Raw genomic sequence first — 17,970 nt, forward strand, 5'->3', positions numbered from 1 at the left:
AACAGAAAGGGAAACACAAAAAGATTCTTAAATGAAAAAACGTTCAACCTCACCTAAAAGAGTAAAATATTAAAATCACATACACTTTGACAGCATAATTCACCTATTAGAATTAGCTAATACATATGCTGGGCTGGTGAGGCTGTGGTCAAACAAGCCCTCTCATACATTGCTGGGGAAAGTGTAAATTAGTACAAATTTTTTAAAAGGCAATTAAACAACAGCCGTTAAAATTACAAATACAGGGCCGGCCCGGGGGCGCAGAGGTTAACTTCCCACGTTCCGCTTCTCGGCGGCCTGGGGTTCGCTGGTTCGGATCCCGGGTGCGGACAAGGCACCACTTGGCACGCCATGCTGTGGGAGGCATCCCACATATAAAGTAGAGGAAGATGGGTACGGATGTTAGCTCAGGGCCAGTCTTCCTCAGCAAAAAGAGGAGGATTGGCAGTAGTTAACTCAGGGCTAAGCTTCCTTTAAAATAAAAATTTACAAATACACATCTCCTTCGTCCCGGCAATTACACTTCTGGAAATTTAGCCTATAAATCCTACAAACTTATCACAAATAAGAGCAAAATGCTATTTGTTCAAGTTTACTCATTATTGCATTCTTTTTTCTTTTTCCTTCTTCTTCTTCTCCTTCTCTCCAAAGCTCCCCAGTACATAGTTGTATATTCTAGTCGTAGGTGCTTCTGGTTGTGCTATGTGGGACACTGCCTCAGCATGGCTTGATGAGTGGTGCCATGTCCGTGACCAGGATCCGAACTGGGGAAACCCCGGGCCACTGAAGCGGAGCGCACAAACTGAACCACTCAGCCACAGGGCTGGCCCCTCATTGCAGTATTCTTTACAATTAAAAAAAAAATGGAAGCAACCTGAATGTCAAAAAAAGGGACTGGTTAAACACATTACTTACAAGCATAACTAGAGTACTCTACAGACACTATAAGGAATGAAGTACTTCTTTACTGCTACAGAACAAATACAAGATAAATTATCCAAAATTTGTTAAAAGAAAAATGAAAGTGAAAAAGGGCCTATACAGGGGCTGGCCCCGTGGCCGAGTGGTTAAGTTCGCACGCTCCGCTGCAGGCGGCCCAGTGTTTCGTTGGTTCGAATCCTGGACGCGGACATGGCACTGCTCATCAAACCACGCTGAGGCAGCGTCCCACATGCCACAACTAGAAGGACCCACAACAAAGAATATACAACTATGTACTGGGGGGCTTTGGGGGGAAAAAGGAAAAAAACAAAACCTTTAAAAAAAAAAAGGGCCTATACATATTTGCTTGGGTACATAAAAACCTCTGGAAAGATGTGTAACAAAGCAGTAAAACCAGTAACCTCTGGGAAGGAAAAACTACTTACGAGGTAGCAGAGGGTGCTGCAGCTTCCCATACCTTCTTTTACAGTTTTGATTTTTTAATACTGGGACTATTACTACCTTCCCAAAGAAATAAAGTTTGTTTTAACAATAATCAACTTATAAACACAGCAAAATACACCCAGGCTCTATTTACACAGCAATCAGATATACCATAGAACCAAGAGTGAGAGCAGTGACTGTGCAGAAGAGAGTTCACAGAGGCCACAGACCGCTATTCTTAGAAAGGCCCAATGGCAAGGTTGCCCCTTTCCTGGCATCTAGGAACTTGAATGATAAACAGTTCCCTAAATTGACAGAAAAATTTCCCTAAATGATAAGAGTGGCTCACTGTGCCTAAACTGTTTGTACAATATAGTCTATGCTGCTTACTTACCTTCCTTCTGGGAGTCTGGAATTCTGGTACCTGATAGGCACAGGGTGCCAAGATGACAGACCCCCAACAGAAACTCTGGATTCCTGCGCTCAGGCAGAACTTCCCTGGGTGTGACATTTGACACATGTTGTCACACTTGTTGCGGGAGGAATTAAGTGCATCCAGTCTGACTCCACTGGAAGGTGATTCTTGGAAGTTTGTGCCTGGTTTCCTCCAGACAGTGCCCATTACCTTTTCCCTTTATTGATTTTGCTTTGTATCCTTTCAGTGTAATAAATCTTAGCCATGAGTATGGCTATATGCTAAGTTCTGTGAATTCTCCTAGCAAATCATCAAAACTCAGTGTTGTCCTGAGAACCCTCAACAAATGACTTAATCCATCACCTTTTAACTTGATTCCAAAAGCTGGAAAGGCCACTCAAGCATCCACCCACTTAACATAAATTTTACTTCTACACAAGCATACTTCAGGATCAAAGTTAGGGCACCAGATGGAGAAAAAGAGAAGAAATATAGGAGACCAAAAGAGCTGGGAAAAAGCAGAAAGCATCTAAGAAATATGGTGCCTGTATTGAATCTGAGCTCTTTAAGGAAAGTAGCATTTCTGTTCTTCAAATCCTCAAAATGCAGTACATAGCCATAACCTACTTCTTCCTGACAAAAGTGAGTTCCACTTTACTAGATAACCAAGAACCAAGGAATCCACAAGACAACAGACTGTATAGTACAAAAGCCACCTAACAGTCCTTGCTCTGCTGATCAATGCACCAACATTAAGACAAAAGAGGCCATAGAACTAAAATCAGACAACAACTGCAGAATGAGGAGAGACAGTGGCAAAGCCAATACAAGCTCGCAAATTTCAACTGTCCCTAAGGACTCCATCATACTACAAGCAAAAAGCTACAAACAGCCAGGCTTCCATCTAAATAGGGATATGGAAAAGACAAGATGAAGTCTACTGCTGCCCTGCCTTTAGTGCTAGATAGATAAGAGACAGCAAAGACATACAGAGATAGAAATGGAGAAAAAGACAGCATTTCTAATTGACGGTATTCAACAAACAAGTGCCTACTGTGTGCCAGGCACTATACTGGGTGCCAAAATGAATCCAGGAAGAAGTGGGATTTGAAATAAGCCTTTAAATAGGCAGAATAACAGAGAAGGACCAAGCAAAAACGAGTAGGCAGAAAATATTCAAGAAAATGAAGACCAGTTTGATAAATTCTTAAAATAACCATTACAACCTAAGGCAAAAAGAAATTTTATTTGCAATTAACAGCTATCTTCTCTCTGCTTCTTCATGCAAGTTCCCTATAATGCGTAGAGATCAAACTCACCGAAACAACACAGTCCACAACAGGCTTCTTAAGAACACTTTCCGCGGTCTCCTTCAGTTTGGACAAAAGCATGGCAGTCACTTGCTCCATGGTAAAATTCCGCTCTTCCTCCATATATTTCACCTGCAATAAAACAACAAAAGGATCTAGACTTAATATTCCTTCTTCATAAACAAAGCCTAAAATGACATCATCAGTGGACCATTATCTCAAGAGGAAATTGAAGAAAGCTAGTTTTGGAAGCAAAAATAACTTGAAGGTCACTTTTAGCTGGTCAAATATGCTATCTAGAGATGAGGACCACTAGGTAAACAAAATGTTGTAACCACCAACAAAACTTGAGACAATTACCTGTGCAGGAGCAAACTGGTGCAGCTCACCATGACCGATATTACCCCTCCATAAAGGGGTCTGGTGGTAGAAACTATTTCACCATCTGACATACCATATGTGTTTTACTTAGTTTACGGTGTTGACTTATCTCCCTAATTAGGATCCAATCTAACCTGAGGACATGGTTTTTGTCAGATCTGTTCAGTGCCATAAGCCTCAACACCTAGGACAGACCTGACACAAGAAACGCTTGTTGAATTAAAGAATAAATGATGAACAAAGCTTCAAGATAGCCTACCCTGGATAAAAGTCTGCAACTTAGACAACAAGAGTTACAAACTTCATATGTTGAAAGACTGTCTAGGATCAGCCCCATCCCCAATTACAATCCAGACCAGAAAATGTCACTCTTTTTTTTAGCTGCTCCAGTTCAGCTTGAACAACACCTTCTCCTCAACACCTCACTCCTCAGCCCAACCATAATTTGCTCTGGTTTAGAATCTAAGTTTCTCACTTCACTGCATGATAAAGATGGAAAAATATCCCTCCTGGTGAGCCTCTTTCTAAGCTACCTCTTCTTCCCTGCTATTTGCTAAATTCTGAGTCAATTCCTCCAACCTTGTTCCTTAGTCTCTTTGTCACTTGGCTCTTGCAATGCTTATGACTAAATCTACCCATCCCACTTATTTCTTAATCATAAGTATCCCTCATTTCCTCACCTCCCTTTTTTACCTTTGTCCCTCCCCTGCACTCTTGATATATCCATTACTAGGCCATTCAAACTGTTCTGAGATAATTACCACAGATATCATAAGTAAATCCAGTGATCATTCTTCAGTTATCCGAATTCTTCACTTCTAAGTTCAAGTGAATTCTCAGCTACAATGGCACAAGTGACTATCTTTTTCTCACAATTATCATCATCTCTTGAACTTTGAGTCTGTTCCCATGATCGTTATTTCTCCAACTGGGGTGTCTCAAACACCAAATCTCCCCTCTCTATACTCAGTTGCCCAGAGAGCTCAACCACCCTTTTCTGGTTTCCTCTTACCACCTCTGAGTGCAAGAGAGGCAGATGTGTCCACCCTGCCCAGCGCCAGTATCTCACTTCTTTCATATGATCAGTCCACTACATGCTTCACAAAGAGACTCTTCCAGATGTCCCAAAGATATCAAAGACCAAACTCCCTTTGCCCCCCGAAAGAATATCTCTTTCCAACCTAAGTCCTACTGTCAAGGTATGACCATATATCCGCTAGTGACTTTAAAATGTTGACTTCTTTGCCTGATCTTCCAGAAGTCGTTCACTAAAATTATACCAGAAAGACTGCTGCATCAGTAAACAAGACAAGCAGCAACGACAGTCTTAACTTCAAACATCACTACCCACTTGTCCAATCCATGTTAGCAGTGCCACCTACAACTCCCAATCAAAATCCAGATCATTCAAAAAATGCCAAATGTTCTTTACCAGCAAAAGCTTTTCCTAAGGATTTGTAACCATTTTCATTACAACTTGAAATCAGAATGGTCCTGATATATAGTGACCTGATAAAATAAATACTACAGTATCTTGAGAACCTTACCTTTATACCTGTTAATCCAGTGGGCAATTGCACGATATCATATGCAAGGTTTGGCTTTTCTGCCTCCACAAACGGATCAGAGAATGCTCGGCCATGGAATCTTTTAAATCCTTGGACTGTGTTCTTTGCATTGGAAATTACCTAAGAGAAAGAATATCAGCGTCAAAGAGTGGAAAAACTAAGCAATTAAATGGGCGGGGGGGGGGCAACCTCAGATTAAATTAGCATCATTTTAACTCCACAAAGTTTCCTTCTGAGTGTCAGTTTTCTTCAGCACTAATCCTTTATGAATGACACCTGCTAGCATGTGAAGTGAGGGGTGAGGGACTTGGACCAGTCACACAGTGGCAGAGCTGGGACCAGAGCCCAGCTGGTCCTACTTCTCCATGAAGACAGGTCATTACATCATAAAAGTATTTTCTGTTCTTAGACTTCTAATAAACATTTACATAAAATGATTTTTAACTTTTAAAAATTACCCATAGTTTGTGATTCAAACTTTCCAGGAGTCAATTCGGCAATATGTATCAATTCAGAAATTCCAGTGAAAGAAATTTACCATAAAGGAAAAAAGATGACACTAAATATGCAAAGATAAATGCAAAAAGATATTAACAGAGTATTATTGATAATAGCAGAAGACTGGTAATAGCCTGGATGGTCAATAACAGGGGAATGGGTAGATGAACTATGGCATATGCATAGTGATTATTTTAGGAGGCCGGAGGACAAGTATCCATATGGTATGATCTCATTTTCTACAGGTTAGGGGGACATGTACATGCTTAGAAAGAGTACAAAAGGTTATACATTAAGATACTAACAGTGATTTTTGGATAACAGTAATACGAGTAACTTCCAAATTCCTTGTACTCTATAATTTCTAATTTCTGTAGAATAAACTATTACAATTTATGAAAAAGAATGCTAGCAAACACATTAAAAAAACTCAAGATTCAATTTGTGCTTAACATTTACAGGCTCCTTTTCCCAATGCCTAAGTGTAACAAGCCTGAAGAAAAAACCGCAGAGCTCCTGTGCATCAGCTACGTCAAAAGGCACACAGAAGGGGGCCGGCCCGGTGGCACAGCGGTTAAGTTCGCACGTTCCGCTTCTCGGCGGCCCGGGTTTCGCTGGTTCGGATCCCGGGTGCGGACATGGCACTGCTTGGCAGCCATGCTGTGGTAGGCGTCCCACGTATAAACTAGAGGAAGATGGGCACGGATGTTAGCTCAGAGCCAGGCTTCCTCAGCAAAAAGAGGAGGACTGGCAGTAGTTAGCTGAGGGCTAATCTTCCTCCAAAAAAAAAAACAAAAACAAAAACAAAAAAACAAACAAAAAAAAGGCACACAGAAGTCCTTTTGTAAAACAATATGAGGCCTCCAAAATCAGGTCCTGCTTCAGTAAGCTGCCAAGCAGAAACTCAATATTACAATAACTATGTCAACCTAAAACTAGGCAGGCTACTTGGGCACAATAACTATTCTCAATAACGAAAGTAAGTTTAAAAACAGGAAAAATTCACTGGAATTTTACAAGGAAAGATGTTTCAAAATAGCTCTGTACTTGCCATCCACTGCTTCCTAAAATATCTTGAATCTTTGAAAATGAGATTATAAAACATTCAATTTAATTAAAAAATCAATTGGCCAAACACCATTTTCTTAGGGTTATAAATTTTAGGCCCTGCCAGTTACAGAAAGACAGTTATTTATTCTATCTATTGCTCCAGACTGAATCATAAAAAGGTCAAACATGGCACTCCCTGATTTTACAGCACCCTCAAATACTCAGGATAACAGAATTCTTGGGGTTTTGCTGCTCTGGCTACTCAGAAACCAGCAAATATGTAAGGTTCCTGGTTTACAAAGTAAACTAATGACAAGTGTGCTCCTAACAAGTATACTTTCCTTCCTCGAGAACCTTGATTAACAAGATCTAAAGTCTTGTTAGATCAAAATCTAAAGACAATACTGACCCTAAATATGACTAAGATGAAAACTCATAAAGACAGACTCTAAGGAGCATTTAAAATATCCACAGGGGCCGGCCCCGTGGCCAAGTGGTTGGGTTCGCGCGCTCCACTTCAGCGGACCAGGGTTTCGCCGGTTTGGATCCTGGGCACAGACATGGCACCGCTCATCAAACCACGCTGAGGCAGCGTCCCACATGCCACAACTAGAAGGACCCACAACTAAAAATATACAACTATGTACCGGGGGGCTTTGGGGAGAAAAAGGAAAAATAAAATATTTAAATAAAAATAAAATAAAATATCCACAAACAAGCAAGCCTTGCTTAAACAAGATCTGGGCAAAATACATCCTAGTAGTTTGCATTAAATAGATTATACTGTTCATGCTATTTTAAAAAGCTATTTGCTTCTCACTCCACCAAAGGAGAAAGGGGATCAGGTCTACCTCTCTCAGTTGTACACCAAGCGCACTCAAATAGGTGCTGAATGGAAGAACAGACAAACTAAATAAATAAATCATTTTAGGAAAAAACAAAACTGTACCTGGCTTTTAGCTGCTGCTCCAATTGAACGATTCTTAGGACCAAAAGAAATGCAAGCCCTAGAAGATAAAACAAACATTTAAGCATCAAAACTTACTGCAACATTATATCCAAAACCATAATGGGTAAGATTTCTGAGTCTTAGCTACAAAGCCACATGTATCAACAACACATAGAAAGTCTATGATTTTGACCTTTTTATTGACTAAAACTGTCCATGGAATGGCCTGACTCTTTTAGAATGAGTCCTGTCCTTCAGATGCTGAAGCACAAGTCTATGTGAAGACTATCCATCTACAACACTACAGAGAGGTGGACCAGCCAGTTTCCACTACTCTCTAATTCTTCAAGTCCAGTGTTCAAAATCCCAATATAAAATAATGTACCTTCATATCAATACATCAATTAAACGTTGTTCTTTGTTTTTAAAAACAGCTCATAACTTCACCAAGAAAATACTCTAAAAACCCTGAGAACAACTCGTCTTATTGTATGTAAGTAAAAAGTAATTTTTCTACAACTAGCTTCCAAGGACTCAGAATTTCTGAAAAGGAACTTCATTCTTACTTCTGAACACATTCTTCCAAATCACCAATTCATACACAGCCTGCTGGTTTGATCTATTTACTGCCTATTTTAGAAAGCAAAACTGAAACCTGCTTAAAGGTATAACTACTTTAAAACACTGTGTTTAAATTTAAAAAGTCAGTTATACTAGAGTCAATGCTTTTCCTAATATAGTTCCTATGCTTCCCCTTGTTTTTCATTTTAATTAATCCCTCTGGAACCTTGCCCCATGTTCCCTTTACTTTCACTTACTTGTCACCTCCCCTTCCAGTAGCTGCTTTCTCTCAAGCTAAACCAACATCAGATTCACCCACACCACCCAAAAATCCTACAAAACAAAGCTCTTCCCAGAGTCCATTTCCCCCTCGTTAGTAAAGCCTCTCTTCCTCCTACTTTAATAACTGCATAAATTGCTTATGAGTACTATCTCATTTAATCCACATAAGCACCCTAAACTCATCCCCATTTTATAGGAGAGGAAACTGAGTCCCAAAAGGTATCAGCAAGTAAATTTATCCAGGGTCAGGCAATCTGAAAGCAAAGGAGTCAGGACTCTAGATCCTTTCTCCATAGTTTACACTCTAGCTCTGACCCTTACTATCCTCCCTGGATCCCTAGGTCTTCCAGGTTAGTAGAGTGAGTCAGAAAAAGGGCTTTGAAGCCATAAGCCTTGATCCAAATCTGACTACATTAGCTGACCTATTAACCGAGTAGAATTGTTTTACTTAAATAAACTTACGAGCCCTGTACAAACTGGGAGAATGCCGGGCCTCAGAGGCCCTTTCCCACCAATGGGTTAAGAACCCCTGTGAGCCAATCTCCTAGGGTAGCTGCAGGCAGCTGTGCCCTCTATTAGTATGGCATAGCCTAGATCTCATCCGATTTCCTCTGAGCCATAAGCTCTGTGAGCCTGGAATGTGCTAGTAGTAGCCTCTCAAGCAGCACAGGCGTCAAGCTCAGCCTTTCTGCAAATATACCACCGATCACTAAAACGAAAAAAATTCCTGAGCACCACTTAAATGTCTCTATCACAGCCCATACTGCCCTTTAGAAAATTGCCCAAGGGGCCGGCCCGGTGGCACAGCGGTTGAGTTCCCACATCCCACTTCTTGGCGGCCCAGGGTTCACTGGTTCGGATCCCAGGCGCAGACATGGCACCACTTGGCAAAAGCCATGCTGTGGTAGGCGTCCCACGTATAAAGTAGAGGAAGATGGGCACAGATGTTAGCTCAGGGCCAGTCTTCCTCAGCAAAAAGAGGAGGATTGGCAGATGTTAGCTCAGGGCTAATCTTCCTCAAAAAGGAAAAGAAACTGCCTAAGCCAATCTTCCCACTCCATTCACCCTCTCCACTCCAAAAAGGCCTTCTAGACTAAGTCTAATGACTGTTAAACCTACATCTTTCTAAAGCCACCAGATCTGACTTTCTAAGGTGTATCTCACCAATACTTCAATCCCAACATAACTAAAAGGTGACATTATTCATCTTCCTGTAGCCCTTTTTTCAAAACTTCATCTTAAAACAATCACTAGCTCTAAGAATAAAAAACATTAATGTTCCCAACTTTACTGTATGTCCATTGAAGGGTTAATTTCCTATTCTACCTCCATAACTCTGAAGCTGTCTTCCTTCTAATTACCTTCCAAACAAAACCAATTACCAACAAATAAAGCTCAGGTTCCTGAATGTGGAACCTAGGGCTTTTCACCAGCCCAACCCCACCCCCATTTCCCAGCTGCACCTCATGCACATAGTCACCCAACACAAGTTAAATAGTCTTTCAATCGTCCTGCTTTGCTCATACCACTTTTGCCACCTGAAATGCCCTGGTCCTTCTAAACCTCATTCTCCAGAAATATGACCTACTTTGTCTGCAAGGCCTTTCCAATCCTCCTCAAGTAAAAATCAATCATTTCTACCTCTTAAAACTTATTAGACTTGGCTTAAAACCTACTGGACTTTGGGCAATGCAGATAAAGAACTCTGCCATCAACAGACAATCCTCGACTGTACAACAGAGCTGCTCTTGCTAATATTCTCCCTGAAGTGAATAAACATTTTTACTTACTTTTACAATCTACATCTGCCTTCTTAATAGTAATAGGAAGTGTTTCATACACCTTGGAAAGCTAAATAAAAGTCTATCTCAGTTCAAATTATTCATCCTTTTTTGGTCCATGCATACATGCACTACAGTTTCCAACTTCTTACAAAGCAATCAATTGTCACTAATGGAATGTCACTTTTTACCACATAATATAGCAATTAAATCTCAAACAAGGCATAACTCTTGCAAAGTATTGGGAAAGTCCACTTATCGTAGAAAATCATCAATACAATATCACTATGTAATTCTTACAGTCTAAAAAAGTTATTTAACAATAAGCCAACTACTGCACTAAAAAAAGAAATCCTGGAGGCCGGCCCCGTGGCCGAGTGGTTAAGTTCTCACACTCTGCTTCGGCGGCCCAGGGTTTCACCAGTTTGAATCCTGAGTGCGGACATGGCACTACTCGTCAGGCCATGCTGAGGCGGCGTTCTGCATGCCACAACTAGAAGGACCCACAACTAAAAAATATATACAACTATGTACTGGGGGGCTTTGGGGAGAAAAAGGAAAAAAATAAAATCTTTAAAAAATAAATACATAAAATAAAGTCTTTAAAAAAAAAAAGAAAGAAATCCTTAGCTTTTCCACCTTGCCATCAACTTGAGTGATACGAACACATGTACAGTAAACAGTGGTCGGGCTCTAGAATCAGACAGTATGGATCTGTCCAAATCCCTTCTCTGCCTTTCTAGCTGTGTGACCTCTGTTACTTAACCACTCCGAAATTCTGTTTTCTCAGCTCTAAACAGGGGAGAATCACAGCACATACTTCATATGGTTGCTAGAAAGACTAAATTTGTCAAGCCACTTTTAAAGGGCTTATATCAGAGACTGGCACATCATAAACAAAACATTAGCTGCTATTATAGTTTCAATGAAGCCCTGGTCCGAGTTTCACACAAAAATATACCAACTAGTTTGCTATGAAGTTCTGCTTCACCTTCGCAAACTATCCACTAAAATCCAGCCAGCCATCTTTAAAATCAGCTACCTCTATTTAAAATGGACAGTTGGAATGAGGGTCAATATGTCTAAGCACAAATTGAAGGGGTTTTAAAACTAAAAACTTACAGAAAGAAATCTACTATTTAAATGTGAAGAAAGCCCAAAAAGATTAAGTTGATTAGGGTCAGCAGCAGAACCTAGTTCAATGCTTTCTAATGCAAGCTCATTGTTCAAAATTAGAAAAAAGTATGAAGAAGAAAATAAAGACTATCTGTAATTCCACAACCATCCCCCTCCCACCATACACGGCCACAATTAGCATTTAGATAAATATTCCTATGCAATCCTAATAAAACTAAATACCCCCAATTCAGTTTGTTTCTCCTCAACGTATGCTCTGAAAAATCTTCAGTGGCTTAATTATTCCCTCAGGATTTTGACATGGAACGAGATATGTGAAGGAAACATATCTACTACTTCCCACTCGCCAGTAACTTTCAAAATATGCACACAGCCTGCATCCAATCCCTATCTATGGTAAGCAGCCTCTGTCATCCAAGCAGGTCCCGCTCCCACACCTTTCATTACTGAGCCTTCATACACCAGGCAGTGTGCTGAGCATTCTACACTTGATTCTCCCAAATACTTTGAGAAAACAACTATTACCGACACAATTTTATAAACGAAGAACTGTTTGAAGTTAATGTGTCCAGAAAAATAACTAGTAAACATTAGAGTCCAGGACTCAAAATCAGGACTATGGAAGTCCAAATCCCATACATACATACTTCTGTCCTGCCTACCAAACCCGTTAGAGTTACTCCTCCTTCTATACCTTCACTCAGACTGTCCCAATCCTTTCCCTTATGCGATCTAATCTTATTTACTCAAGCCCCACTCCTGCCTTTCCTCACCACTCCATCCCCCACTGACGTAACCTCTCCTCTGAACTCGATATTTTGTCTGTACTTAATAACCTTGTCCATAATTGTACTCTCGTATTCTATTTACTGTTGCTCTAATTCATTCATATTTCCAACTAGAATGGTTACATCTCCAAACAGCAGGAATCTTTATCTTACACTTCCTTTATACTCCACACAATACCAAGTCAGGGCTGCTAAAACTTAAGTACTCAGACACTTGCTGCTTGACTTGCATTACTTTTCCTCCATTCTAAATTACAGGTTGACATTACAGCAAGTTAATTCAAATCAAGTTCAAGACTCCTCTGTTCTAATCTTTAAGTCCTAGAAATAACAATCTTTTTAAGCCAGAGAACAGAATTGTCCTCCCTTTCCCGGGTAAGAGATACTACTAACCAAATATTTAAGCACATTCTAACAGAATATTATGAACAGTTGCAATCGGCACAGCTCCTTGAAAGGTACAGTCTCATGTTTATAAGTGTACGAACTCTTCTCAGGACATTAGGATAGCTGTTTCTCTAATTCATTTTCTTAAACAATATAAGAAAATGAGTTTTTCGAAGAACCCACGGTAGTATTTAGACTATCAAACAAGAGATGTAGGCGGAAATGGTTATTACACTAATCAGAGTATCCTCTGGTTACTGCCTTGGCCCTGAACTAGCAAGTACCCCAAAAAGTTGATATCAAACAGACCAAACAACTCATACTTATGAGATACACACAGCAAATTCTTGAGTCAATAAGATTTGCACATTAAAAGCTACATATTTGATAACCCTAAAGGCAAACTTGTATAGATTTCATTTTACTGTCCCAATATAAAATCCATTAATAAAGAGGATTAATAAAAAATACAAAAAGGCAAATAATAATAGCAATACTAGCAAATACTTAGGCAGTATTTACTATGTGTCAGGCATTATTCTAAACACTTTATATAGTTTTAACTCATTATAATCCTTGCAACCCCCAGTAAGGTAGAGAAATCACTTACGTTCCTGGTATAAATTAATCCCTTAAATTTTTGCAAAGTATCCTGGCAATACGTTCTGAAACTCTAAGCATATATATCCTTTGCCCAAGCAATTTCACGTCTGGAAATCTATCCAACAAAAATAAAAGTATTAACATGTAAACATAAATATAAGAGACTACTTGTTGAAGAATTATTTGTAATAGCAAAAAAAATTAGGCACAACCTGAGTGTTTGAAGAAAACGTGTTACAGCCATAACATGGAATATTACATATTTAAGGAGGCAAATTCATATTTATTGACTCTCAAAGATGTCTAAAATATAAGCGAAAGAAAACAGTTACAAAATATAGTATGATCTTATTTGTTGAAACACACATAGACCTTACATATATTTGTGGAAGTTCAGAAAAAGTATGCAAGCATACACAGCCAACAGATGGAGAGGAAACTTAATTTTACTTTAGCCCTTTAGTGTCCTTACTGTTACAGCAAACAAGTATTCCGTTAAGTCAGTTCACAAAGAAAAAGGTTTAATTTAGGAAAGTCAATTTAGACCCTAATGACATAAAGTTCCTGTAGATTACTTCTACCAATTTTGTATACAAGGTTGTATTTTAGTTCTTAAATGATTCAAAGAAACTACTTTCATAACCTCTGCAACTAGACATATGAGGGGGAGTGGTCTGAGCAGCCTGAAGCTTTAGTTAACAAATCAGTTTTCCTTTTCTTTGAATCCAAAAGCTTCAAGCCATCTTGCTGCTCCACTACATCTACCCAACATGCAAAGACACTTCAGAGAGGAATAATTTTCTTGCACAAATAAATCAAACGTTCATCTGCCAGTTAATGAGAAACTATGCATACTTCACCTTTTGATGTCTCAAGGGCAGTTATTAATAGAAAATTTCATCTCTACGAATTCCTAATATATTGTTTTATTAGGAACTAAGTCCATGAAAATAATATGAACAATTCATACACAGAATTATTTTCAGAAGCAACTCATTTCTACACTATAAAGTGCTCATTTTGCAAAGTATGACCCAATTAACTTCTGTAACATTTGGCAGTCCAATAACATTTTTATTCCAAAGAAGCTTTAAAGTTGTACCCCCTCCTATTGTAATAACCCAACTAACCATAAAAGTAAGCTTTCCATCTTATTCCAAAGGCTATCGTCAAAAAACATCAACACAGACACTCGTAATTTAAAACTCCAAAGTTTATCTCAAAACCACCCACACTTCTCTCCCATGCTACCACACTAGGGGAGAGCAACATCAACTCCCAGATGGACTAAGTATTGCAACAGCCTCCTAAATATCCCCTGCTTCTTCTCTTGCCCTTCTCAAATAAACCCATTCTCCACAAAAAAGCAAATAACATTTTTAAAATATAAGTTGGATCACCTCCCACCACACCTAGATAAAAACGCCTACCATGATTTACAAAGCCCGGCCATAATCTAGTCTGCCCTAACCCCTCTCCAGGTTTATCTCACACCATTCTCTCAAGTGGCTCAAGAGCAGCTATGATCCTCTCACTCTATGAAGTGTGCCAAGCTCTTCTTGTCTCAGGTCTTCCTCACTTTCTACTACTTCTGCCTGGAACAGCTCTTCCTCAGACCCACCACAACCTCCATGGTAAATTCCTACTCATTCTCAGGGTCTCAACTTAAATGGCACTTCTTTAAGAGCACCTTCAACCTCCGCCCTATATCCAATTTAAGTACAATTTAAATTAGGTCCCCCTGTCATCCTATTTTGTACTTCCCCATCTGGGCCTTTAGCACAGTTAGTAATTATATATTTGTTTGGCATCTAGCTTTTTCCACTAGCCACGTCCACGGTGGCAGGATCGTGTTTATTTGTTCATCAGAGTACCTCCAGTGCTTAGCACCATGGCTGGCATATAGGAGGCACTCACTATTTGCCAAAATGAAGGAAGCCTACATCTGATGGAAAAGCAAGAGTCTCTTCTGGGTAAGACTCAACTGGCTGCTCAAAAACTGAATCCAAATCCTATTATAGCCACAATTGAAATGAGGTACTTTCATTGTAGCCAACCCTCTAGAACCTGCATCTCATTTCCACTCTCACACTAAAACAAATCTTTATCACACAGTCTCCGAGTACCTCTGAGATACATTCCATAACCACTACAAAAATCAACCTTTTTGATCCCATGTTCTACTTAGCCAGAGACTCCAACACAGAAATCTAAGCTAATCAAAATCACAGTTCAAAATTACTTAAACGTATGGCATCCCTATAAACTCCCGGGGAAACACAAAGAAAAACATAGAGAAATAACATATAATAATCACTTAACTTAAATAGTATTTTCTTATCGCAATTACATTGTGTATCTGGCCACCCATCATTTAGTCCTTAAGGTAAAATTTTTTTTGAGGTAAACTTAATTGTAACCTGGGAAGATTAACTTTTTTCTTTTTCCCTGAAACAACTCTTTCAGTCCCAACTAATGGAAGTCATGGTAAACTGTTGTAGCTGCAGTTTGCCTAAACGAAAACACAAGCATAATAGTCAAAAAACCCAACAGGAACACCATTCATTACAATATTTGGGATTCTCTTCCCTTTGGAACTAAAGGATGTTCAATTCTAGGCAGGAAAAGACTACGGAGTTACATGCCTAACTCAGTGTTCTAGCCTTTTCAATTCCTTAGGGAAAACTATCTTTACAGATAAAGGAAATGAGGATCCAGAGAGGAAAACAATATCAAACAGGAAATTAATACTTAAAAGCAAACTTTAATGCTTTAAAAAACTTCAGCGTACAATACACTTTCTCTGGAAATACAAATAATACCCACTGCTAAAAACTATAAAAATAGGAGGGAGAATGGAGTGTGATTGCTAATAAGTAGACGGTTTCTTTTTGGGGTAATGAAAATGTTTTAAAATTGACTGTGGTAATAGTTGCACAATTTTGTGACTACACCAGTAACAAAGGGGTTAACTGCACAGTATGTGGATTATACCTCAATAAAGCTGTTAAAAGCTATAAGCAAAATCGAGAAAAGGACATCAAACGACGGTTTGTGGATCTGGGATGGGTTTTCGAGGAAGCACCTGGGTTAAGTCTAAAATAAGGGACAGAAACTTGACAAGTGGAAGGGAAATGTTTTGAGCCTTCTGGGTAGCAAAGACCAGTCTAGTAGACGGAGCAATCTGGTATGGCTAGCAATCTGCTGAAGGAGCGTGAGAAAAACTAGGGTGAAAAATTGGCCTTGGAACAGTGGCCCTTGAAGGGCCACACAGAGAAAATAGTAAACGATATGAAGCTTCTTAAAAGATTTTGTCGAAGGGGAAGACAATGAATTGAAAGATATCTCTTTGTATTCAAAAAGTAGATTCTTTTACGCTAACCAAGGAAAGATCAGGGTGAGTCATGAATTTTAGAACTGTGTCTATATTGGTCCCATAACTTACTATAGGTTCTAAAAGTCAGTGAGCCCCTGAGTCATTCATTAACAACTGCGGCCAACACCCTTGTGAGAATGTATTACTGGGAAAGTGGAACGCTGTTAGAGGTTGGATGTGCAGAGGATGATAGTAGACAATGACCCCACACAGTTCAACATACTGAAATGATGTGAAAAAACCAAAGTAAACGCAAAGGTATCAAGGCACTGATTTTATTCAATCTTTTTCTGACATCTGCCCGTGCCAACCCAGATTCTCCAGGCCTCGGGTGCTCCGTCTTCCTCTCTTCCGGGCGCCGCCCCGCCCCCACTCACGTGGGAATCTGACCGCTCCACCGTCTTGCCGCCGGCAGACGCCAGATCCCGTTCAACTCAACTAACTTTTATTAAGCGCCTGCTGTATGCAAAGCTCCGAACACTGTGTTGGGCTCAAGAAACGTTAGTAAGCCACGAGCCTAGTCTCTGCTCTCCAAACCAGGATCTCGGCCATCCTCCATCCCAGGCCCGCCTTCCCTCTAGCTCCTACCCCTGCCCTCCGCCGGTCCAAGTACCTGTTCACAGCCTTCGCTCAGCCCGCAGGCCACCGGGAAAGACCTCGCGTCTGGCGCAGAACCACCTGGCGGGTCGCGGCCACTAGTGGCCTGGCACCCAGTGGGGGTCCCCTACCCACCGGGCCCTCGGCTTGGAACGGAGGTAACTCCCCGGCCCGCGTTCCCCAAGCCGCGAGGGTCGCAGAGCGGAGCAAGCACCACCTCCCCACCCCCCGCGCACGCGGACGGCCTGGCCCCCACTCACGGCGTGCAGCGGTCGCTGTACTCGTTAGCAATCGTCTCGATGCCGCCGGCACGGGCCACAGCGACGTAGCAGCTCTGGAAGCCCAGGTCTATGCCCACCACCGACATGGCGCCGGCTACAGCACGGGCTCGAGCCCGGGTCCGGCCGGCGACACAGGACACGGACCCCGGCGGGGCTGGTGCGCAGAGAGCGGGTCACGCGGGCCGGGAGACCGGGGCTAGTGCGGGACGTGCGGGGGGTCCACGCGAGCGCCCAGGTCCTCGGAAGGGGCCGCAGCGAAGGGCGCTGCTCAGGCCGGCGCCGGCTCAGCGGCCGCAGAGAGGGAGCCGGTAGCGGGGGCGGAGAAGATCTCGAAAGATCTCGTTGCGACGAGAGTAAAGCCGCAGCGCGAGAACTGCGAAGGAAAGGAATGTTCTCGCGAGACCCCGGATCAGACTCCTTTCCTCTTGAGGCCCCGCCCCTGGTTGCGTACAAGCGTACGTCACGTCCAGGCACGAGAACCTGGGAAACGACAGGGAGGCTATAGGACGGTTGGGAGGTGGAGCTGGCCGCTTGAGCCTGCGCACACAGCCCGCCGCAGCGGCTCCCCACGGCGCCAAAGAGCAGGGGAGCGCCTCCCCTTGCAGAAGAAAGTAGGAGAGCAAGCTTGAGGCAGAGTACTG

At 41.3% G+C, this 17,970-nt stretch overlaps 1 protein-coding gene across 3 annotated transcripts in view; it reads right to left on the reverse strand.

Moving 5' to 3' along the window:
* HSPA4 (heat shock protein family A (Hsp70) member 4) overlaps positions 1-17,836 on the reverse strand; it is a 41,394-nt gene extending 23,558 nt beyond the window's left edge. Inside the window, exons 1-6 of one of the 3 annotated variants that reach the window (XM_044780451.2) lie at positions 17,309-17,624; positions 13,288-13,378; positions 13,083-13,190; positions 7,537-7,594; positions 5,019-5,159; positions 3,100-3,222 (exon numbers count right to left, since the gene is read on the reverse strand). In XM_044780451.2, the coding sequence (XP_044636386.1) occupies positions 3,100-3,213 (114 nt within the window). In that variant the 5' untranslated portion in view covers positions 3,214-3,222; positions 5,019-5,159; positions 7,537-7,594; ... (1 more) ...; positions 13,288-13,378; positions 17,309-17,624. Of the gene's footprint in view, positions 1-3,099; positions 3,223-5,018; positions 5,160-7,536; positions 7,595-13,082; positions 13,191-13,287; positions 13,379-17,308 lie in introns of all 3 variants that reach the window. The other 2 variants (XM_044780452.2, XM_014856746.3) reach the window with 2 other exon arrangements.
* Positions 17,837-17,970: the final 134 nt, after the last annotated feature.

Source organism: Equus asinus, chromosome 9 (genome assembly GCF_041296235.1).
Source record: "Equus asinus isolate D_3611 breed Donkey chromosome 9, EquAss-T2T_v2, whole genome shotgun sequence".
In the NCBI taxonomy this organism is placed as follows: domain Eukaryota; kingdom Metazoa; phylum Chordata; class Mammalia; order Perissodactyla; family Equidae; genus Equus; species Equus asinus.